Genomic DNA, 23,138 nt, shown 5'->3' with positions numbered 1-23,138 from the left:
TCAAGACCAGCCTGGCCAACAAGACCAATCCTGTCTCTACAAAAAATACAAAAATTAGCCAGGCGAGGTGGTGCACACCTGTAATCCCAGCTACTTGGGACGCTGAGGCAAGAGAATTGCTTGAACTTGGGAGGGGGAGGGTGCAGTGAGCTGAGACAGCACCACTGCACTCCAGCGTGGGCGATAAAGTGAGACTCTATCTCAAAAAAAAAAAAAAAAAAAATATATATATATATATATAGAGAGAGAGAGAGAGAGAGAGCGCGAGCGCTATAGAAGACAGACCAAAGACAGCCAACATGCACAATTGAAATTTCCAATGAAGATAACCAAAACATTAGAACAAATAAGTATTTAACTGGGTGTGGTGACTTGAACCTGTAGTCCCAGCTATTAGGTAGGTTGAGGTAGGAGGATCACATGAGGCCAGGAGTTCAAGGCTAGCCTCAGCAACAGAGTAAGACTCCCCATCTCTAAAAATAAATAAATAAATAAATATTTAAAGATATACAGGTCAGGCGTGGTGGCTCATGCCTATAATCCTAGTACAGTACTTTGGGAGGCCAAAGTAGGAGGATCACTGGAGGTCAGGAGTTCGAGACTAGCCTGCGCAACATGAGACACCCCCCCACCCACCCAACCCCTGTCTCTACAACAACAACAACAAAAAAAAAATTCACTGGGCAGGGTGGCACACACCTTTGGGAGGGTAAGGTGGGAGGATGGCTTGGGCCCCAGGGTGGAAGCTGCAGTGAGCTGTGATCGTGACACTGTACTCCAGCCTGAACAACAGAGCAACACCCTGTCTCAAAAAAATAAATGAATAAAGTATGAGCCAGTGACTTTTTGTTTTAAAACAAGCCAAGCCATCATTCACACACAAAGGCTACAAACGATAGTTTTGAACATACAGGAATTCTGGGGATATTTTTCCCATGGGAATATTTTTCTTTTTTTGAGACAGAGTTTCGTCTTGTTGCCCAGGCTGGAGTGCAATGGCGTGATCTTGGCGCACCGCAACTTCTGCCTCAGAGGTTCAAGCGATTCTCCTGTCTCAGCCTCCCGCGTAGCTGGGAATACAGACATGTGCCACCACGACTGGCTTTTTTTGTATTTTTAGTAGAGACAGGGTTTCTCCATGTTGGTCAGGCTGGTCTCGAACTCCCGACCTCAGGTGGTCCGCCCGCCTCAGCCTCACAAAGTGCTGGGATTACAGGCATGGGCCACTGTGCCCCGCCTCCCATGGAAATGTTTTTCTTGAGGAAACTGCTAATGAATAAACATTACTCACCAATGGATAGCAAAGGGAACTTCAGCAAAGGGACAAGCAGGAGCACTGAGTGTACAGAACTGCAAAACTAAGACTAAACAAATCCAGGTTTTGGGGAGAAAAAACAGAATGTAAATGTTACCTACTCTGACAATATAGAAATGATGCAATAGAAAAATTAGGAGGACAAAGATTATGGAATAAACGAAGTAAGGTGAGTTTTTGCAGGCTGTTTCATCTATAATAAGTGAGAGTTAAAAGATTATTTAAATCACATTTAATTAACAGTGTAAGAATAATATTAACAAAAACAACATTGCTGGCTAAAATCAGATAATAGGTCAGTCATCATGGCTGACACTTGTAATCCCAGCACTTTGGGAGGCTGAGGCAGGAGGATCACTTTAGGCTAGCTACTTGGGAGGCTGAGGTGAGAGGATCATTTGAGCCCAGGAGTTCAAAGCTGCAGTGAGCTAATGATTGCGCCGCTGCACTTTATTTAGCCTGGGTGACACAGTGAGACTCCATCTCAAAAAAAAAAAAAAAAAAAAAGGGCCAGGTGTGGTGGCTCATGCTTATAATCCAGGCAGGCAGATCACTTGAGGTTGGGAGTTCGAGACCAGCCTAACCAACATGGAGTAACACCATCTCTACTAAAAATACAAAATTAGCTGGGCATGGTGGTGCATGCCTGTAATCCCAGCTACTCGGGAGGCTAAGGCGGGGCAAGCGCTTGAACCCGGGAGGTGGAGGTTGCAGTGAGCTGAGATGGCGCCATTGCACTCCAGCCTGGGCAACAAGAGTGAAACTCCATTTCAAAAAAAAAAAAGAATTCTTGAATCCATACTGATACAAATTCATTCGCTCATTCACTCATTCATGGAGGAGAAGGGAAAGTTCTTCCTTACAGCAGAATTCCAACCAATAAGTGTAAAATGAATGATGAAAGCAGAAAATTGGCCAGGTGCAGTGGCTTACTTCTGAATCCTACCTAGCAATTTGGTAGGCCAAAGTGGGAGGATCGCTTGAGGCAGGAATTCAAGACCAGCCTGAGCAACACAGCTTTTCGGAGACCTTGTCTCTGAAAAAAAATTAGCCAGGCACAATGGTGGATCACTTGAGCCCAGGAGGTTGAGGTTGCAGTAAGCAGTGACTGTGCCACTGCACTCCAGCCTGGGCACCAGAGTGAGACCCTATCTCAAAAATACATATGAAATAAAAAATGAATAGAAAATTACCACTTGCAAACTGTTAGGCTTGAGATTTGATTTTACTCTACTTACAAACTAATACATTAGCCTCTTTCTTGTTTTATGGATGTGGCCTAAGAAACAAGACTCCTGGCCAAGCACGGTGGCTCACGCCTGTAATCCCAGGACTTTGGGATGCTGAGGCAGGTGGATCACGACGTCAGGAGATCGAGATCATCCTGGTCAACATGGTGAAACCCTGTCTCTACTGAAAATACAAAAATTAGCTGGGTGTGGTGGTGCGTGCCTGTAGTCCCAGCTACTCAGGAGGCTGAGGCAAGGAGAATCGCTTAAACCCAGGAGGCGGAAGCTGCAGTGAGCCAAGATCGTGCCCCTGCACTGTAGCCTGGGTGACAGAGCAAGACTCTGTCTCAAAAAAAAAAAAAAAAAAAAAAAAAGGTCTCCTGCCTCAGAGACAAAGACCTTTATTGCTTACACCACAGCAGGCAGCACGGGCAGTAGGATAATTGCATCACTTCCCTTTTCCCTCCAACTTCCATGGGGTAACACGACATGACCCAGATGGATGCTCAAAGACGGTGGGTTTGGATCACAGCTAAGGAACACTCAGCTCAGGGAATCTACTGTTTTTGTTTTTGTTTTTTTATTGTTTTTTATTTATTTTTTATTTTTTAGAAATAGAGTTTCGCTCTTGTTGCCCAGGCTGGAATGCAATGGTGCTATTTTGGCTCACCGCAACCTCCGCTTCCTGGGTTCAAGCTATTCTCCTGCCTCAGCCTCCCCAGTAGCTGGGATTACAGTGCCATCACACCTGGCTCATTGTGTATTTTTTTAGTAGAGATGGGTTTTCTCCATGTTGGTCAGGCTGGTGTCGAACTCCCGACCTCAGGTGATCTGCCCACCTCGTTTATTGTTTTATTTTTGTAGAGATGGGGTCTCACTGTGTTGCCTAGGCTGGTCTCGAACTCCTGGCCTCAAAGGATCCTCCACTTTCGCCTTCCAAAGTTCTGGGATGGCTGGGCGCAGTGGCTCACACCTGTAATCCCAGCACTTTGGGAGGCCGAGGGGGGCAAATCACCTGAAGTCAAGAGTTTGAGACCAGCCTGGCCAACATGGTGAAGCCCTGTCTCTACAAAAATACAAAAATTAGCCAGGCATGGTGGCGGGCACCTGTATTCCCAGCTACTCAAGAGGATGAGGCAGGAGAATCACTTGAACCCAGAAGATGGAGGCCGCAGTGAGCCGATATCACGCCACTGCACTCCAGTCTGGGCAACAGAGTGAGCAGAGTGAGACTCCACCTCCAAAAAAAAAAAAAAAAAAAAAATGCTGGAATTATAGACATGAGCCACTATGCCAGGCTGAAATCTATTGTTTTTATACCAAGCAGTGGGCAAGCCTGCTCTTTGTCCAGGAGGAAACATTAACTTGTCACTGAAGATTAGTAGCTGTATAAACAACTCTGAGAAAAGCCCCAAATAAAGAGCATTCTTGGACCTTGCATTCTTGGCACACACAGCAAGACATGTAAGCACGCAACAGATCCATGGAGGACTTTCAATACAAAGATCACAGTAATAATAATTATTTCAGGCAAAAATTATTGATGGGCTGGGCACAGTGGCTCATGCCTGTAACCCCAGCACTTTGGGAGGCTGAGGCAGGAGGACTGCTTGAGCCTAGGAGTTTGAAACTCACCCAAGCAACATAGCATGACCTTATCTCTTAAAAAAAAAAAAAAAAAAAAAAGTTTTAAATTAGCCAGGCATAGTGGTGTACACCTGAAGTCTCAGCTACTCAGGAGGCTGAGATAAGAAGCTGAGCCCAGGAGGTTCAGGCTGCAGTAAGCTGTGTGATTGAGCTACTGCACTCCAGCCTGGACGTCACAGTGAGACTCTGTCTCAAAAACAACAACAAAATCGATGGATGCTTAAATCAGTAGGCACTGTTATGATGAAAAACAGAACAGTCACATATTTTCCCACAAAATATTAAATGCTTATTAAATACAAAGAAAAGCTAGTAACTTTAAAGTAGAGCAATCTAGCAAATATTAACCAAGTGAACAAAGTTAACATCACCAGGAATGAGAAAAACTGACATCATGTGACTCTTCCTATGATGCCTTGAAAAGGACACATACTCTCTGATGTTCTTGCCAAAAATGAACAACCTGGTTTTTTTTTGGTTTTTTTTTTTTTTTTTGATAACGGAGTCTTGCTCTATAGCCCAGGCTGGAGTGCAGTGGCGTGATCTCCACTCACTGCAACCTCCGCCTCCTGGGTTCAAGTGATTCTCCTGCCTCAGTCTCCTGAGTAACTGGGATTACAGGCGTGCAGCACGATGCCCAGCTAATTTTTTGTATTTTTAGTAGAGACGGGATTGCACCATATTGGCCAGGATGGTCTCAATCTCTTGACCTCATGGTCCACGCGCCTTGGCCTCCCAAAGGGCTGGGATTATGGACATGAGCCACTGCGCCTGGCCATAACCTGCATTTAAACACAAGAAAATATCAGGCCAGGTGCAGTGGCTCACGCCTGTAATCCCAGCACTTTGGGAGGCCAAGGCAGGTAGATGACCTGAGGTTAGGAGTTTGAGACCAGCCTAACATGCCGAAACCCTCTCTCTACTAAAAGTACAAAAATTAGCCCAGCATGGTGGTGGGTGCCTGTAATCCCAGCTACTCTGGAGGCTGAGGCAGGAGAATCACTTGAACCCGGAAGGCAGAGGCTGCAGAAAGCAGAGATAGCGCCACTGCACTCCAGCCTGGGCAAAAGAGTGAGAGCGAGACTCCGTCTTTAAAAAATTTGAAAAAAAAAAAAAATCTTAAGGAAACATCAAATAACCCTTAGGTAAGGAACAGTCTGTAAAATAACAGGACAGTACTCAAAAAAGATGCCAAGATCATTAAAGACTGAAAAATTGCAGAACTGTTCCAGACTGAAGAACGTGACAACTAAATGTGAAGAGTAATTCTAGATAAATAGAATCCTGGGCCAGAGAGAGAACATTCATGATACAATTAGCAAAATTTGAATGAAATCTATAGATTGGATCCTGCATCAATGTTAATTTCTTATTCCAGGGTTAAATGTGATATTTACAATAGAGGGATCTGTGGGTAGAGTATGGGAATTCTTACTGTTTTTTACAAATTCTTTTTATGTTTGAGACAGGGTCTCGCTCTATCACTCAGGCTGGAGTGTAGTGCTGCGATTCTGGCTCACTGCAACCTCCGCCTCCCAGGTTCAAGCAATTCTGCCTCAGCCACACAAGTAGGTGGGAATACAGGCATGCGCCACGACACCTGGCTTTTTTTTTTTTTTTTTTTTTTTTGCTTTAAATTCAGGGAAACGTGCAGAATGTGCAGTTTTGTTACATAGATATACATATGCCATGGTGGCTTGCTGCACCCATTAACCCATCCTCTAGGTTTTGTTTGTTTGTTTTTGAGACAGAGTCTCACTCTGTTGCCCAGGCTAGAGTACAGTGGCACCATCTCGGCTCACTGCAAGCTCCACCTCCTGGATTCATGCCATTCTCTCACCTCAGCCTCCGGAGTAGCTGGGACTACAGGCGCCTGCCACCATGCCCAGTTAATTTGTTTTTTGTATTTTTAGTAGAGACGGGTTTCACCACGTTGGTCAGGCTGGTCTTGAACTCCTGACCTCGTGATCCGCCCACCTCGGCCTCCCAAAGTGCTGGGATTACAGGCGTGAATCACTGTGCCTGGCCTTTTTTTTTTTTTGAGGAGTCTCGCTCTGTTGCCCAGGCTGGAGTGCAGTGACATGATCTTGGCTCACTGCAACTTCCATCTCTAGAATTCAAATGATTCTCCTTCCTCAGCCTCCTAAATAGCTGGGATTACAGGCGTGCGCCACCACACCCAACTAACTTTTTATATTTTTGGTAGAGATGGGGTTTCACTATGTTGGCAAGGTTGGTCTTGAACTCCTGACCTCAAGTCATCTGCCTACCTCGGCCTCACGAAGTACTGGGATTACAGGTGTGAGCCACTGTGCCTGGCCTTTTTTTTTTTTTTTTTTGAGACAGAGTCTGGCTCTGTCACTCAGGCTGGAGTGCAGTGGCATGATCTTGGCTCACTGCAACCTCTGCTTCCTGAGTTCAAGCAATCCTCATGCCTCAGCCTCCCTAATAGCTTGGATCACAGATGCACACCACCAGGCTAGGCTAATGTTTGTATTGTTACAGAGACGGGGTTTCACCATGTTGGCCTGGATGGTCTTGAACTCCTGACCTCAAGTGATCCGCCCGCCTCGGCCTCCCAAAGTGTTGGGATTACAAGCATGCACCACCATGTCTGGCCTCCTCATAACATTTTTAACAGCAGTTATAATAAATCTGAATGCACACCATGTAATGCCTATGGAACTAATAACTAATCTTCTATTGTGCAGTGCTACTAGTCACATATATAGATGTTTTTGTGATTCTCAAATACACAAACCCACCTAAAAGCATCATATATCCAGATATTCACTGCAGCCTGAATAGCAGATTGGGAACAACTTAAACATTAGTCAGTAGGTGACCGGTTAGTTGTATCATTCTTTTTGAGACAGGGGCAGCTCTGTCGCCCAGGCTGAAGTGCAGTGGCAAGATCATAGCTGACTGCAGCCTCCGCCTCCCAGATTCCAGCGATCCTCCCACCTCAGCCTCCCAAGTAGCTGGGACCACAGACGTGCAGCACCACGCCCGGCTAATTTTTGTATATTTTGTATAAATGGAGTCTCGCTATGTTGCCTCGACTGATCTTGAACTCTCAGGCACAAGTGATGCCCCCGCCTCAGCCTCCCAAAGTGCCGGGATTACAGGCGTGAGCCACTGAGCCCTGGCCCCTAGTTGTGTCATTCTTACAAAGAACATCACGCAGCTGTTACCGAGGACTTCCCATTAGTCTTGATATAGCACAATCTCCAAGACACTTAAAATATAACACACCCTACAGTGTGTATTATGAATTGCCATTTGTGTGAGGAAATGATTATATTCATATATAAGTTTATAAATTCAGAAAGCATTCCGAAAATTCATAGAGTATCCAGGGGTAACTTTGTCTCTAGTGTTGAACTACAGGTGGGAGGAAGATTTAATTTCCACCACATGCCCTTTGGTGCCTTTTGAATTCAGAATAATTTCCATTATTTATTAAAAATAAAATATCAGCCGGGCGCGGCAGCTCACGCCTGTAATGCCAACACTTTGGAAGGCCGAGGCGGGAGGATCACTTGAACTCAGGAGGATCACTTGAACTCTGAAGTTTGAGACCACCCTGGGCAACATAGTGAGACCCTATGTCTACAAAAATAATATAAATAAAAAAAATATCACGTGTTACGGAATCTCTGGTATTTGGCGGGACACTGGATACTGGAAACAATTGTGGAGCTCTTTGGAAATTTACCTTAACAGGGAGTCCTCTCAAAGGCAGGAATGACTCTACAAGGGTGAGTTTTCAAATCTGCCATGGGGGCCTCGGGCCTCAGCAGCATCCAGAGCCCTATGGACGGGCACGTTCTTACGTCTCAACTCCCATCGCACCAGTTCTGCAGCTTTCTAAAGGTATCCAGCACTTTCTACCTTGCATTCTATCTTCATCTTCGCTAGGCCTCACAGCACAGAATGATCCCGGGGCAGGGTGCTTATCAGACTCCCCACGGCACCTAGGGCACCGTCAAGCACAGGGTCCAAAAAGCTCCAATGAAAGAGATAAAAGCGTGAACCCGGGGGGCGGAGCTTGCAGTGAGCCGAGATCGCGCCACCACACTCCAGCCTGGGCGACAGAGCGAGACTCCGTCTCAAAAAAAAAAAAGAAAGGCATAAAATCAGCAAACAAAGGAGACTGAGGAGCAAACCGCGAGAGAAGAGGCGGGAGGAGGCCCACCCTACGCCCTGCCCCCGCGAAGCACAAGCCCCGCCTGCGTCCTGGGCTCCCGGGTCCACAAAACTCGCCCCACTGAGCTGCGACACCGGAACCAAGGAGCACGGTCGACCGGGAACAGACTCCTCCCGTGCGCGATGACGCTGCAGCCGCCGCGCGAGGGGTGGGACCGTAGGCGCCGTGCAGCCACGGACCAATGGGCGGGCGCCGGACGACCTGTGGCCCAATGACGGAGGCGCGCGGGCACGCTGGGGGCGGGCCGGACGCGCCGACTTTTCCAGAAGACCCGGATAGTTCCTCCTGGCCACGCCGCGCCGGCTCTGGGTTCTCAGCCTCGTTTCCTTTTCCTCCGCTGGAGCAGTGATGGCGGCGGTGAAAACCCTGAACCCCAAGGCCGAGGTGGCCCGAGCGCAGGCGGCCCTGGCGGTCAACATCAGCGCGGCGCGGGGTCTGCAGGACGTGCTAAGGACCAACCTGGGGCCCAAGGGCACCATGAAGATGTGAGGCGGGGCTGAAGGGAGGGCCGGGTGGGCACCGCGCGCCGCCACGCACCTGGCTGGCCCGGGACCGCGGGCTGGAGCCCGCCGCCTCGGGGCTCCGCAGCCGCCCTTCTCCGCGTCCTTCGGGGTCGGTCGTGTTCTCTGCTAAGCCCCACCGTCCCGGCCATTTCTTCCAGCGTCGATGCCGTCTCCGGGGAGAACAAAGCGGCTCTAAAGCGCGGCGTTCCCCTCCCTTTGGGGCTTCCAGGCACCCTGAGGACTCGGCACAATCTCTGCGGGGACGGGGTGGGCACTACACCTGTTCTCCAGCCTGCGGGAGATAACTAGCCCCATATTCCTGGCTCCGTAAGATCTGGGAAGAGCCCGTTTTCTAATGGGACTTTCAGTTATCGTTGAAAAAGTCACAGTCTGATTCATTTCTGTCCCTTAAACAGGCTCGTTTCTGGCGCTGGAGACATCAAACTTACTAAAGACGGCAATGTGCTGCTTCACGAAATGGTGAGAGGTGCTCTGCTCTAGGTCAGAAAGGTCTTGATTTTCCGTAGGTGGTTTGCTTTGTAGAAAGATTTGCAGTGTCCGTTTTCAAGGCAGGAGAACGTTTAGAAGTGGCATGTAATCAGTAATAGTACTTACAGTACCTGGAGTCTGACAGCTCTGCCTTTGAATCCCTGCTTTTTTGCTATTCACAGTCTGGGCCAAAGGACTGTAATTGTATATTACAGTTAATTATTATAAAATTTGAAAAATTAAGAGAGGTTGACACAATCACATAGGCAAAATGCATGAGGATGATTTTTCTCCTTTTTTTTTTTTTAGTTTTTATTAGACGAAGTGTTGCTGTGTCACCCAGTGGCACAATCTTGGCTCACTGCAACTCACTCCCGGGTTCAAGCGATTCTTCTGTCTTAGCCTCCCAAGTAGCGAGGATTGCAGGCTCGGGCCACCACTCCCAGTTAATTTTTGTATTTTTAGTAGAGAGAGGAGTTCACCGTGTTGGCCAGGCTGGTCTTGAACTCCTGACTTCAGGTGATCCGCCCGCGTCAGCCGCCGAAAGTGCTGGGATTACTAGGCGTGAGCTACCGCACGCAGCTGGTTTTTCTCTTTTTAAAACAGCGATTTTTCTGTTAGGTCTCATCTCCATCTCCAAGTGGAGGGGATTGAAATCTGTCTCTTTGCAAGTCTTAGGGATGGAGAATATGAGATTATTGAGGGGAGTATGCGTTTTACTCATCCCCTGAATTCCCAAAACTTAGCAGTTCAAGAACAGGAAATGATTTCCTGCTGATTTGAGTTCAGAATAATACTTAGGGTTTTGCTAGTAGTGTACCAAGCTATCAACATCCAAATGAAATATCTTTAGTAAGGACTTGGTAACCTAGGAGGTGCAGTGTTTGTTTTTAGTGGGCTCAATGGTGGCCCGTGTTGGGAAAGTGGAGCATAGTTAAACTTGATGTCAGAATTGTTTGGGGGCTGGGTGCGGTGGCTCATGCTTGTAATCCCAGCACTTTGGAAGGCTGAGGTAGGTGGCTCATTTGAGGCCAGGAGTTCACGACCAGCCCTGGCCAACATGGTAAAACTCTGTCTCTACGAAAAATACAAAAATTAGCCGGACGTGGTCCTGCATGCCTGTTGTCTCAGCTACTCCAGAGGTGGAGGCAGGAGAATCGATTGCTTGAACCTGGGAGGCTGAGGTGTCATTGAGCCGAGTTTGTGCCACTGCACTCCAGCGTAGGTGACAGAGACTGTCTCCAAAACAAAACAAAAAATTATTTGGGTTTTAGTGTGTGAGAAATACAGCATAAGTAGAGAGCAGCACATTGAACATTTACAATTTAAGAAAAAATTATAAAATGGACACACACAACCACCACTGTAGCTAAGAAATAAATTGTTGCTACCACCTCAGAAGTCTCCTCCCACTGGAACCTCTCTCCAATCTCCAGAAGTCTTTCAGTTTTCTTTGAAAAAATTACAAACCTACAGAAGTAATTATGATGTGTGTGCCCTTTAGGAGATATCTGACTTATTCTCACTAGAGCCGTACACTTGCCATAAAGAGGCAAGGATGTAAAATTATTTTTACTGTTAACTGGTAGCTCTGTCATTTTGAGTAAACTTTTACTTAGCCTCAAGCTTCCTCTCTGTAAAGTAGAGATAACCTGGGAAATAAATTACGTATGAAAACGTTTCAATCATAATTGCATGTGCGTGATAGCTAATCGAAGTAATTTGTAGCCAAACACTTGGGTAGCTTTTTCAAGTAGAGAGCACTTAAAGAGGCCCTTCCTACATTTTGTTTGTGGTATATTTAGACTGCTTCATGTTGTCTTAAGTGATTCATTCTTTTTCTACTTTCAGCAAATTCAACATCCAACAGCTTCCTTAATAGCAAAGGTAGCAACAGCCCAGGATGATATAACTGGTGATGGTACGACTTCCAATGTCCTCATCATTGGAGAACTACTGAAACAGGCGGATCTCTACATTTCTGAAGTATGCACAACTCTTGTTTCTGTAATATTTTATTGTATATAGGAAGTGTCTGATACTTATTTATACAAATTGATGTGCTGTTAATAGCTGAGGCCATACAGTAGAACTAGGGGGCTTAAATCTGGGTCTTTGTCCTGGTCTAAAACAAATTGTGACCTTGGACAGGTTATGGAACCTTTCTTGGTCTGAAAATAATTTTGTAATGAAGTTGCATTGCCTATGTGATTTGTATCTGTCCTTAGTGTAGATTAATAATTTAGATCTAAAAGTGGAATGTTTAGGACTAGGAATATTTGTTAGGAAAAAAGCATCCAAAAGCTTATATTTGGATAAATTCCACTTTTTTAAGCCCTGACTAGTTCCAAGGTTAAAACAAACCTCAGTGAGTATGAATCTGTTGTCAGAATTTCCTGGAAAAAGAGAGCAGTCTTTATTAAATAATTAGTAAATGATGTGAATTAGTTTGAGATTACCTATAGAAAAGAGATAGTCCAAGCGTGGTCGCTCACACCCGTAATCCCAGCACTTTGAGAGGCCGAGGTGAGCGGATCACCTGAGGTCGAGAGTTCGAGACCAGTCTGACCAACATGGAGAAACCCCATCTCTACTAAAAATACAAAAATTAGCTGGGCATGGTGGCGCATGCCTGTAATCCTAGCTACTTGGGAGGCTGAAGTAGGACAATCGCTTGAACCCAGGAGGCGGAGGATGTGGTGAGTCGGGATCGTGCCATTGTCTCCAGCCTGGGCAACAAGTGCGAAACTCCGTCTTCAAAAAAAAAGAAAAGGTAGAATAATGTTGCCATCTGCGAGTCCTTAGTTGGGACACAGTGTCGATTTTGAAATGATTCAGAGTGGTTTGCACAGTGAGTACCCAAGTGTGCTTTGTAGTTTCCTTGGCTTTGACCCTGTGCTAGAGCATTACCTGTTCTTCTCCTCTGCATTGAAAGGAATATTTATCCTTTTAAATGTATTCCGAAAGCCAGCACATTATATTACCTCGTGTTCAAAGGTATGATGATCCAGAATACCCCTTCAGGAATTAACTGAACTTTGTCATGAACTGTGGTTGAACCTACTTGATGCAAGTGTTAATGTGTGTTTATTGTAGGGCCTTCATCCCAGAATAATCACTGAAGGATTTGAAGCTGCAAAGGAAAAGGCCCTTCAGTTTTTGGAAGAAGTCAAAGTAAGCAGAGAGATGGACAGGGAAACACTTATAGATGTGGCCAGAACATCTCTTCGTACTAAAGTTCATGCTGAACTTGCAGATGTCTTAACAGAGGTATGTATTAAATGTCTGTGTCAGGTATGGTACACCTATAAAGAAAATCTCTGATAGTAGAAACATGAATATAATTCCCAATTTCAATTACAAGGTGCTGTATAGGTTCATTTTTGGGGCAATGATACCTAATTTGTGTCTCTAAAATGAGGAAATTCAAATAATAGTATGTGTAACCGGGTTATAAAAGTAAAATTGAAGCTTTCATTAGAAGGTTTGTAAAGTGGAGATTTTGTTATTAGAAAGCTTCCAAGTTACCAGTATTTTTAATAAAACAGGAGAATTGTTAATGTTAATGTTTGGGAATTACAGATTGAAATTTCAGAAATGTAAATGACTTCAGTTGTTGCTGTTTACATATATTCTGTTTGCTCATAGAAAAAGCCTTAAATCAGTGTATAATTGTAAAATGAAACTGTCTAGCCTTTGGAAAAGCAAGATGTTTCTGCTGCTGCAAATTGAATTTACTTAATGGTTATGCTCCTCCAATTGCAGGCTGTAGTGGACTCCATTTTGGCCATTAAAAAACAAGATGAACCTATTGATCTCTTCATGATTGAGATCATGGAGATGAAACATAAATCTGAAACTGATACAAGGTAGGTGGTAGAATACTGTGAAATACTAATGATCAGGCATGGGGGCTTACTCCTGTAATCCCAGCACTTTGGGAGGCCGTGGCAGGCAAATCACCTGAGGTCAGGAGTTCAGACCAACCTGGCCAACATGGAGAAACCCTGTTTCTATTAAAATTACAAAAATTAGCTGGGCGTACCAGGCGTGGTGGCACGTGCCTGTAATCCCAGCTACTTGGGAGGCTGATGCAGCAGAATCGCTTGAATCTGGGAGGTGGAGGTTGCAGTGAGCTGAGATCACACCATTGCACTCCAGCCTGAGTGACGACAGTGAAACCCCATCCCAAAAAAACAAAAAATAAACTATGTTTAGAAATTTAGGGGTGCTTTGTACAATATATGGTTGGCTTTTTTTTTTTCCTAAAACCGAGTCTCACTCTTGTGGCCCAGGCTCGAGTGCAGTGGCACAATCTCTGCTCAACTGCAAGCTCTGCCTTCCGGGTTCACGTCATTCTGCTCCAGCTTCCCGAGTAGCTGGGACTACAGGTGCCCGCCATCACGCCTGGCTAATTTTTTTTGTATTTTTAGTAGAGAAGGGATTTCACCATGTTAGCCAGGATGGTCTTAATCTCCTGACCTCGTGATTCGCCCGCCTCGGCCTCCCAGAGTGCTGGGATTACAGGCGTGAAATCGTTGGCAATTTTTAAAATATCTTTGGGTATAAAATGTTGTATATTTACCTGAAGATGTAAGCTGGATAAATTGCTAGATGAATATTGTTTTTACTTTCAGTAATATTTTCTCCTGAAATAAGGTGAATGTGATGTTATATTTATGGTTAGAGTGATTCTGAAAAGTGAATGACATCAGTCATTTGGCATTTATTGATTTGCTAGGTACGAAGCATAATGAGTAGTAGAGAAATTTAAAAGAAATTTTTCAAAGACTTAGAAAATGTTTGTGTTTTTCTTTTTTTTTTTTTTTTTTTTTTTGTGGAGAATGGAGTCGCCCTATGTTGCCCGGGCTGGTTTTAAATTCCTGGGATTAAGGTGTCCTCTCACTTCTGCCTCCCTAAGTGCTGGGATTACAGGCGCTTGGCAGAAAACATGTTCTTAAAGGACATCATCGGAGTTTGACAGCCTACTAGTGAGACTATCTCTGCAGACTTTTCTGTACAGCATAGGATCTTCAAGTAATTCAAGAAATAAGCTGGATGCGGTGGCTCATGCCTGTAATCCCAGCACTTTGGGAGGCCGAGGCAGGCGGATCACGAGGTCAGGAGATGGAAACCATCCTGGCTAACAGTGAAACCCTGTCTCTACTAAAAATACAAAAAATATTAGCTGGGCATGGTGGTGGGCACCTGTAGTCCCAGCTACTTAGGAGGCTGAGGCAGCAGAATGGTGTGAACCCAGGAGGTGGAGCTTGCAGTGAGCCGAGACGACACCACTACCCTCCAGCCTGGGCGACAGAGCGAGAAAATGTGACTGCATGAAATATCAATACCTTCTTAGTTCAGTGTTTAACATATTATACACCCATGTGAAAATCAATAACCGTAATTTTGTGTGTGTTTGAACAGCTTAATCAGAGGGCTTGTTTTGGACCACGGAGCACGGCATCCTGATATGAAGAAAAGGGTGGAGGATGCATATGTCCTCACTTGTAACGTATCGTTAGAGTATGAAAAAACGTAAGTTTATAGCCCCTTAACAGTGAAATCGAGGAGCTTCGTATTTTAGGGGAGTTATTTTTTGTGAAACTTTGTTTCCCACTGTAAGGACAATAATGCTGAGATTGGTTTGGGGGAGTTACAGGAAACAGTCTGTGAAGGTGTATAAGGGACAGGATTGGAGCTCAGTGAACCGTTAAATCTTAGGACTAAACCAGTTTCAGAAGCTACTTTCTTAATGTTTCCCTGTTTTCTGTAACCTTTTTTTTTTTCTTAAAAGAGAAGTGAGTTCTGGCTTTTTTTACAAAAGTGCAGAAGAGAGAGAAAAACTCGTAAAAGCTGAAAGAAAATTCATTGAAGATAAAGTTAAAAAAATAATAGAACTGAAAAGGAAAGTCTGTGGTGATTCAGATAAAGGATTTGTTGTTATTAATCAAAAGGTGAGAATGAAAACCCAATGTATAAACTAAATAGTATGTGTCACCCTTTTTGCTTTTAAGGTGAAAGATGTTGAAATTAATTTTTATTTTTGTTATAGGGAATTGACCCCTTTTCCTTAGATGCTCTTTCAAAAGAAGGCATAGTCGCTCTGCGCAGAGCTAAAAGGAGAAATATGGAGAGGTATCCGAGTAATTTGACTTTTACTCATTTTGCAAGTGAATTGGGATTTTTCCTTACAATTTATTTTCGGGTTTTTCAACTGTACAATGAATTGTCATTAACTGTATTCACATTGTGCACCCCGTCAGCACTGTCCATCTCTAGGACTTTTTTCATCATCACAAACTGAAACTGTATAACCATTAAATAATTACTCCCCATTTCTCCCTCCCCCTTGCCCCTTGTAAACATTATTTTACTTTTTGTCTCTGAATTCAGTATACTTTTTCCCAAAGAGCTCACCACAATAAGAAGCTTTTTAAAATTTTTTTTTATTTTATTGTTATTTTTTGAGACAGTCTTGCCCTGTTGTGCAGAGGCATGATCTTGGTTCATTGCAACTTCCATTTCCTGGGTTCATAGGATTCTCAGCCTCCCGAGTAGCTGGGATTACAGGTGTCTGCCACCATGCTCACTGAATTGTTTTGTGTTTTTTTAGTAGAGATGGGATTTTGCCGTGTTAGCTAGGCTGTTCTCAAACTCCTGGCCTCAAGTGATCCACCCACCTCAACCTCCCGAAGTGTTGGGATTACAGGTGTGAGCTACCATGCCTGGCTAATAAAGAGCTCTTGTCCACCTTTAGATTTCATTTGCTGACTTGGGGAGAGTGGTTTAAATGGAGGGTTAAGAGAAAATGCTAGTTTTCAGCTGGTTGATGGCAAATGGAAAGGCTTAGATTAAAGTACATTTTAAAATGTAATTTTGTGTGTAATTCTGGAAAATTCCTTCCTAAAAATTACTGGTCTTGTCTTTGAAATTCACTGGTAACATTGCTTATCCATCTCCCTTAAAATGCTATTTCAGGCTGACTCTTGCTTGTGGTGGGGTAGCCCTGAATTCTTTTGACGACCTAAGTCCTGACTGCTTGGGACATGCAGGACTTGTGTATGAGTATACATTGGTAAGCGTATTTTCTTCTTCAAGGTAATAGAACCTTTTAGCTCATGAATTATTTTTGTTTGTGTGAAATGGGGTCTCACTCCGCCCGGGCTGGAGTGCAGTGATGTGGTAACAGTTCACTGCAGCCTCATCTTCCTGGGTTCAAGTGATCCTCCCTCCTCAGGCTCCTGAGCAAATGGACCACAGACATGTGTGCTACCATGCCTGGCTAAATTTTTTTTTTTTTTTTTTTTTTTTTTGGTAATTTTTGTAGAAACAAGTTCATACTTTGTTGCCCAGGCTGGTCTTAAACTCCCGGGCTCAGGCTGTCCTTCACCCTCAGCCTCCCAAAGTGCTGAGATTACAGGCATGAGCCACTGTGTTCATGAAGTCTTGAGCAGAAAAATTAATTGAAATTCAGGATCAGATTTTTGTTTATATACATTTTGAAGGTTTATGTGTAGTAATGGGAAGCCATTGATGGGGAAAATCCCATTTCTTTTATATGTGATTTTTCAAAAGGAGATAATTTGCTTTAATGTGATCAAGTTTGTTCCTTATTAATATGCTGCTTGTCATTCTCTAAGTCCCTCTTCTGTCTTCACTGTCTGCACAAATCCTGTTTTTGAAAATCATATTTTTTCTACACATAGGGAGAAGAGAAGTTCACCTTTATTGAGAAATGTAACAACCCTCGTTCTGTCACATTATTGATCAAAGGACCAAATAAGCACACACTCACTCAGATCAAAGATGCAGTGAGGGATGGCTTGAGGGCTGTCAAAAATGCTATTGATGATGGTAAGATCCTCACCATATTTCAATTCTATTATATTGTTTTGCTGGTCTGAAAGGCATGGTCGAATACTGTGTTCTTTTATCAGTAGTTTACACAGCCAGACACCATGCAAAAGCAGTCTTCCCTTTAGAATGACCAATGGTATGCTAAGGTTTTTCATAGCATATCATTATTAAAGGTGAATACAGATAAATGAAATAATACTGATCTGTTGAAAGAGCTGCCAGCGGCTAGTGAAGCCATTCTGTTGAAACATTCTCCTATTTGATATGTTAGTCACTTGTATTTTGTCATAGTAAATTTGTAAGAAATTAATGGCTTTCATGTGTGTATTTTAGTTGTTGTTCATAATTAGTTCTGCAGTTTTCTTAGCATTTTTCCTTTTTCCCTCATTCAACAGGCTGTGTGGTTCCAGGTGCTGGTGCTGTGGAAGTGGCAATGGCAGAAGCCCTGATTAAATATAAGCCCAGTGTAAAGGGCAGGGCACAGCTTGGAGTCCAAGCATTTGCTGATGCGTTGCTCATTATTCCCAAGGTGTGCACATTTTAACAGTCAATCTTCCAAAAGATTTAGCTGATCAAACCTTTTTGATAATGTAGGCTTTATTCATAATGTGGATTTTGGACAAGCAAGTTTGATCAGTTTTCTTCCTGACTCTAGAACAGGTATTCCTCATCATCCAAATGTATTTGGTTTCTCTGGGAGGCCTGAATAACTGACGTTTCAGATAACAAGAGATAACCTGTAGTTTAATATTTACAGTATTAGGGGTTATACTTGAGTACAAACTTGCTTTTTGCTTTTGTTTTAAACTGATACTATTTTCTGTTATATACTAATTTTGAGGTATAATTTATGACTGGTATATTGCTGCTGGGTTTGAGGTAGATGAGAGAATTGATCAGTAACTTGTGTCTGGTTATTCTCTGAAGGGAGCATAAATGTTCTTTCTTCATGCAATGAGATTTTTTTGTTTGCTTGTTTTTTTGAGATGGAGTTTTGCTTTTGTTGCCCAGGCTGGAGTGCAGTGGTGCGATCTCGGCTCACTGCAGCCTCAGCCTCTCAAGTAGCTGGGATTACAGGCACTTGCCACCACACCCAGCTAGGTTTTTGTGGGGTTTTTTTTTGTTTTTTTTTTTTTTTTTGTATTTTTAGTAGAGATGGGGTTCCACCATGTTGGCCAGGCTGGTCTCGAACTCCCGACTTCAGGTGATCCACCTGCCATGGCCTCCCAAAGTGCTGGGATGATAGGCATGAGCTACTGCACCAAGCCGAGATTTTCTTTTTCTTTTTTTCTTATCTTTTTTTTTTTTTTTTTTTTTTTTTAGCTATCAGTTATTCCTGTTTTCTCAAGAATTAAATTTGTTTACTTTAGGTTCTTGCTCAGAACTCTGGTTTTGACCTTCAGGAAACATTAGTTAAAATTCAAGCAGAACATTCAGAATCAGGTCAGCTTGTGGGTGTGGACCTGAACACAGGTAAGAGAATGCAACTGTTGTAGAGGGAAAACTAGATGTAATACATGTGAGTTGAAGCCAGGAAAGATTGAAAATGGGGACCAAAAAAAATGTTTTGCTTTGCAATTTGACACCAGTACTATTAGGGAACTCTGGGTTCTAAAATACGATAAAATAGGATATTAATAAAAAATGGAATGAGTAGGTATAATTAAGGGACTAGAGTAGACATGAGTAATTTGGGGATACAATTTTGGAGATGTTGAGTGGTGGTAGATGGTTTAGATTAATGTTGAAGGATTTTCATATTGCATTTGCCTTACTTAGTTTTTAATCAGGTACTATGATAAAATAGATTTGGTGATTATATTCCTGGATGAAAACCAGCTAAAGATAGCAATTAATGCCAGAAAAGGGGATCTCGAAATGTAGTGAAATGGTGACAGCCCTAATCTTAGGTTCCTGTAAACAAAACAACACAAAATTAAGTACAAAGTAGGAGATAACAGGTACATCCATGCAGTATGTGCAAGACCTCTTGTTGTCAACATTATTATTTAATAGAAAAGGTTTCTGGAATGAGGGAAATGATCAGTCCATTTTAGCCAGATTATAGTTGAAGTGCTATACTTCAGTATGAGTAAACAGAAATCTATCCAGAAGAAGAGAGGGGGTGTTCAGGACTTCTCAGTAGAAGTCAGACACTCATCAAATATTGTGTTTAGAGTAGAAAATTGGGCTAACAGAGAAGCTTTGAACTCTCATAGTTAATACTGGAGGAAATGAGTCATCAGTGATAAGCAAAGCCACACACAATATTGTTGGTTCTTATTGACTGAACTTACTTTAAGAAGATTTGGTTGCCTTTTAGGTGAGCCAATGGTAGCAGCAGAAGTAGGTGTATGGGATAACTATTGTGTAAAGAAACAGCTTCTTCACTCCTGGTAAGTTTGGGAAAATGAAAACTAAACTGTTAGAGAATCATACTCTTCATTTGGTGTGTTCTGTTTAGTTGCTCCTTTTCCCCCCATGAATAATGTAATCAGCTGGAAGTATGGAAACTGAACTAGCCCTCTCTGATGTTTAGAGGGGAAGGGGGAAATTTAATTGGATGTAATGTGTGCAGCTTGGTTGGAAGTGGGAAATTGAGTCGAATTAGGACTGCTAATCATCTGAGCCATCTTATTTTTGTCCCCCTTTCAGCACTGTGATTGCCACCAACATTCTCTTGGTTGATGAGATCATGCGAGCTGGAATGTCTTCTCTGAAAGGTTGAATTGAAGCTTCCTCTGTATCTGAGTCTTGAAGACTCTGCAAAGTGATCCTGAGAGACTACAGCTGTGGAATTTTTGTCCAAGCTTCAAATGATTTCCAAAGGAATTTTCCCATATGAAAAAAGGAGAGAACGCTGGCATCTGTTGAAATTTGGAAGTTCTGAAATTACAGTATTTTTAAAAATTGCACTGAAGCGTATACACATAAAGCAGCTCTTTTACCCAGTAAACAGGATGTTTTGCTTTAGCAGCAGTGACATAAAATTCCATGTTAGATAAGCATATGTTACTTGTTATTAAATATTCCTTGAAAAGCAAATTTTAATGGCTTAATTTTATGTAGACGTATGTTAAATTATCCAACAGTACCCTATTGTTAAGCATTTGGTTTTAAAATTTTTATGCTAATATAAACAAGTAATTTAAAATTTTGAAAGCATCCTTGTTAGTATAAATTTCTGAGTAAATGCATTGGGTCAGTTGGACTTTGAATGCTTTTAAAATGGCTTTGCTAAAATGCTCCCCCCCTCCACAAAGTTAAGTTGTAGGAAATGGGAAGAGGAGTAAGCTAGAGGCGAGGGAGTTAGTTGAGAGAGCTGCAAGTGTCAAGAGGCAAAAACAGGCAGAGGTAAAAAGATGATGCAAGGCGTGGTGACTAAGGGCTACGGTTATTGGGTGAAATTTGAGATTTGTAGGCCGACTGTGTTTTCAAGCTTCTGAACTTCCCTTATGCAAAATATCCCAAAGCCTCTAGTGTCATATTTTTCTCACCCAAATTACTGCGTTCCACGAGATTATATAGTTGGTCTATCTCAGCAGCCCTTGAAGGTGAAGTGTGTTACTAGGCTGTGTTTTGGGGGGTCAACAGTGGCCTGAAGTGAGTTGTGCAATAAATGTTAAGTTGAAACCTCCTTTCTGGTCTTGCAATGGTATGACGCACAAAAGCAATCTTAAGGGGAATGTAAACTGCCCAAAAGTTCAAAAAAGTAGTGAGGGGGTCTCTGGAACGGAAGGGACCCTTAAACGTGGTTTTCCTTAATTCGCTGGGCGGCCCTGAAGGTGGTGTGGCGAGTCCTCCGCCTCGCTCTGTAAGTTTCCCCCTGCTGAACTGTAGGGTGAGGGGTGGGTGGTGGAGCAACCTGCGCATGTGCATAGGGCTCGACTGCCGCAACCGCTGCAGTGAAGGAGGGCGCATGCGCAGTGGAGCCGTGCGTGTGCGTGTGCGTGTGCGCGGCGCAGCGCACTAGTTCTGATTTCGGCATGGGTTGGTTGGTACCTCTGCTGTCCCTGCTGTTGCTCCTGGTCGGCGCATGGCTCAAGCTAGGTCAGTGAACCGGCCATCCATCCCGGGGGCGCTGGGAAGGAGATGGGGCGCTCCGCCCTGGCGGGAGAGAGCCCGAGGCCCCTCTGCCCGCCTTCGGGATACGGCTGCAGCGGTCGGCTGGGGAGGTAGCTCTTGGCGCCCGTGGCGTCTCACTGCCTTGTACTTTCAACTTCGTGCGCTGGAATCTTTCAAACCTAAAAAAGGGAAAGAGGCCAGGCGCGGTGGCTCAAGCCTGTAATCCCAGCACTGTGGAAGGCCCGAGGCGGGCAGATCACGAGGTCAGGCAGTTCAAGAGAAGCCTGGGCAATATGATGAAACCCCTGTCTCTACTAAAAATACAAAAAATTAGCCGGGCGTGGTGGCGGGGGCCTGTAGTCGAAGCTACTCAGGAGGCTGAAGCAGGAGAATCGCTTGAACCCGAGAGGCGGAGGTTGCAGTGATCCGAGATCGGGCCACTGCGCTCCGACCGGGGCGACAGAGCAAGGCTCCGCCTCCAAAAAAAAAAAAAAAAAAAAAAAAGGAAAAACTGAAAATGGATGAAATCAGTGTGAATGTGTCAGAATAAGAGAGCCAAAGATAGGATCTTGAGGAACATCAAAAGACGAGGACTCTGCCTTGAAAGAAGTTGTGCTTAGACACTTTCTTGGAAAGACACTGTGAAGTGGTGCATCAAGCTGAAGAAATGTGGCCTATTGGAAACAGCACCGTAGAGAGACCTGAATCTAGTCCTGTCTCCTACTAACTAGCTCTTTAAGTCATATTTCTTTTTCGGGCCTTGGTTTGCTCCTGTGGAATAAGGAGGTTGAAGCAAAGACCCTTTTTTGTTGATTATTTATTTATTTTGAGACAGAGTCTTGCTGTTACCCCCAGGCCTGAGTGCAGTGGTGCGATGTTGGCTCACTGCAACCTCTGCCCCCAGGTTCTAGTTATTCTCCTGCCTCAGCCTCCGGAGTAGTTGGGATTACAGGTGGACACCATCACACCTAGCTAATTTTTGGTTTTGTTTGTTTGTTTGAGACGGAATCTCACTGTTGTCGCCCAGGCTGGAGTGCAGTGGTGTGATCTCAGCTCACTGCAACCTCCACCTCCCAGGTTCAAGCGATTCTCCTGCTTCAGCCTCCTGAGAGCTGGGATTACAGGCACCTGACACCACGCCCGGCTAATTTTTGTATTTTTGATAGAGACGGGTTTTTGCCATGTTGGCCAGGCTGGTCTCGAACTCCTGACCTCAGGTAGTCTGCCCGCCTTGGCCTCCTAGTATGGGATTCCAGGCGTGAGCCACTGCACCTGGCCCGTCCTTTTTAATTCCATGTTTTTCTGAGGCATTCATACAAGTCTAAAGGTGCTCATTCAACTATTTGGCAATAATTGTGCACTTACAGCAGGAGCCAGGGATATACTGTCAAACATGTATATATTATATGCTTCTCTTCTGGCGCATATAATGATTAGAATCACTAATAACTGATAAGAGTTCAGTAAGTGGAGAGGAAGAGGCAGAGAAACAGCATGAGCAGAAGGATGGAAAGAAAGTGCTAGGTGTATTTTAGGGTAGAGTGTCTAAATTCGCCTAGCTGGGACAAGGTCTTGTGTAGAGGAAGAAAGAGGTACGTGCAAATCTACCATGTGGTCAACATTTCACACATGCTATTTTATTGTTGTTATTATCTTTTTATTTTTTATTTTTTGAGACAGGGTCTCACTGTGTCACCCAGGCTGGAGTGCAGTGACACAATGATAGCTCACTATGACCTTGAATGTCTGGGCTCAAGCAATTCTCCTGCATTAGCCTCTGCACCCTGTCTCTGAGCCATTGTTCCTGGTTGCATGTTATT

The 23,138-nt window shown here is 43.9% G+C and overlaps 3 protein-coding genes and 2 non-coding genes across 14 annotated transcripts in view; 4 read left to right on the top strand and 1 right to left on the bottom strand.

Moving 5' to 3' along the window:
- Window positions 1-8,511, bottom strand: part of PSPH (phosphoserine phosphatase) — a 42,034-nt gene extending 33,523 nt beyond the window's left edge. For 2 of the 4 annotated variants that reach the window (XM_073008819.1, XM_038004296.2), the window contains exon 1: window positions 7,910-8,489. The gene's annotated coding sequence lies outside the window, so the exon portion shown is untranslated. Of the gene's footprint in view, window positions 1-7,909 lie in introns of all 4 variants that reach the window. The other 2 variants (XM_038004295.2, XM_073008820.1) reach the window with 2 other exon arrangements.
- A 136-nt stretch (window positions 8,512-8,647) lies between these two features.
- CCT6A (chaperonin containing TCP1 subunit 6A) lies at window positions 8,648-20,890 on the top strand. Its single transcript, XM_007981258.3, has 14 exons — window positions 8,648-8,886; window positions 9,321-9,384; window positions 11,245-11,379; window positions 12,490-12,663; window positions 13,159-13,262; window positions 14,821-14,931; window positions 15,191-15,350; window positions 15,449-15,531; window positions 16,375-16,471; window positions 17,103-17,250; window positions 17,649-17,782; window positions 18,624-18,726; window positions 19,577-19,649; window positions 19,909-20,890. The coding sequence occupies exons 1-14, from the start codon at window positions 8,750-8,752 to the stop codon at window positions 19,979-19,981; spliced, it is 1,596 nt and encodes a 531-aa protein (XP_007979449.3). The 5' UTR covers window positions 8,648-8,749; the 3' UTR covers window positions 19,982-20,890.
- Window positions 12,238-12,371, top strand: LOC119626065 (small nucleolar RNA SNORA22). The gene has a single exon (XR_005242258.1). It is a non-coding gene; the product is annotated as a small nucleolar RNA SNORA22 (small nucleolar RNA).
- On the top strand, window positions 17,304-17,438 carry LOC119626060 (small nucleolar RNA SNORA15). Its single transcript, XR_005242253.1, has one exon. It is a non-coding gene; the product is annotated as a small nucleolar RNA SNORA15 (small nucleolar RNA).
- Window positions 20,891-21,176: 286 nt separating the features above from the next.
- The window catches only part of SUMF2 (sulfatase modifying factor 2), a 15,432-nt gene continuing 13,470 nt past the window's right edge, over window positions 21,177-23,138 (top strand). For all 7 annotated transcript variants that reach the window (XM_073008817.1, XM_073008816.1, XM_038004292.2 and 4 more), the window contains exon 1: window positions 21,177-21,303. In XM_073008817.1, coding sequence (XP_072864918.1) covers window positions 21,240-21,303 — 64 coding nt within the window. In that variant the 5' untranslated portion in view covers window positions 21,177-21,239. The remainder of the gene's footprint in view (window positions 21,304-23,138) is intronic.

The sequence above is a fragment of the Chlorocebus sabaeus genome, chromosome 21, assembly GCF_047675955.1.
Source record: "Chlorocebus sabaeus isolate Y175 chromosome 21, mChlSab1.0.hap1, whole genome shotgun sequence".
Taxonomy (NCBI): Eukaryota; Metazoa; Chordata; class Mammalia; order Primates; family Cercopithecidae; genus Chlorocebus; species Chlorocebus sabaeus.
The sequence above is the reverse complement of the archived record's forward strand: the minus strand, read 5'-3'. Positions and strand labels throughout refer to the sequence as shown.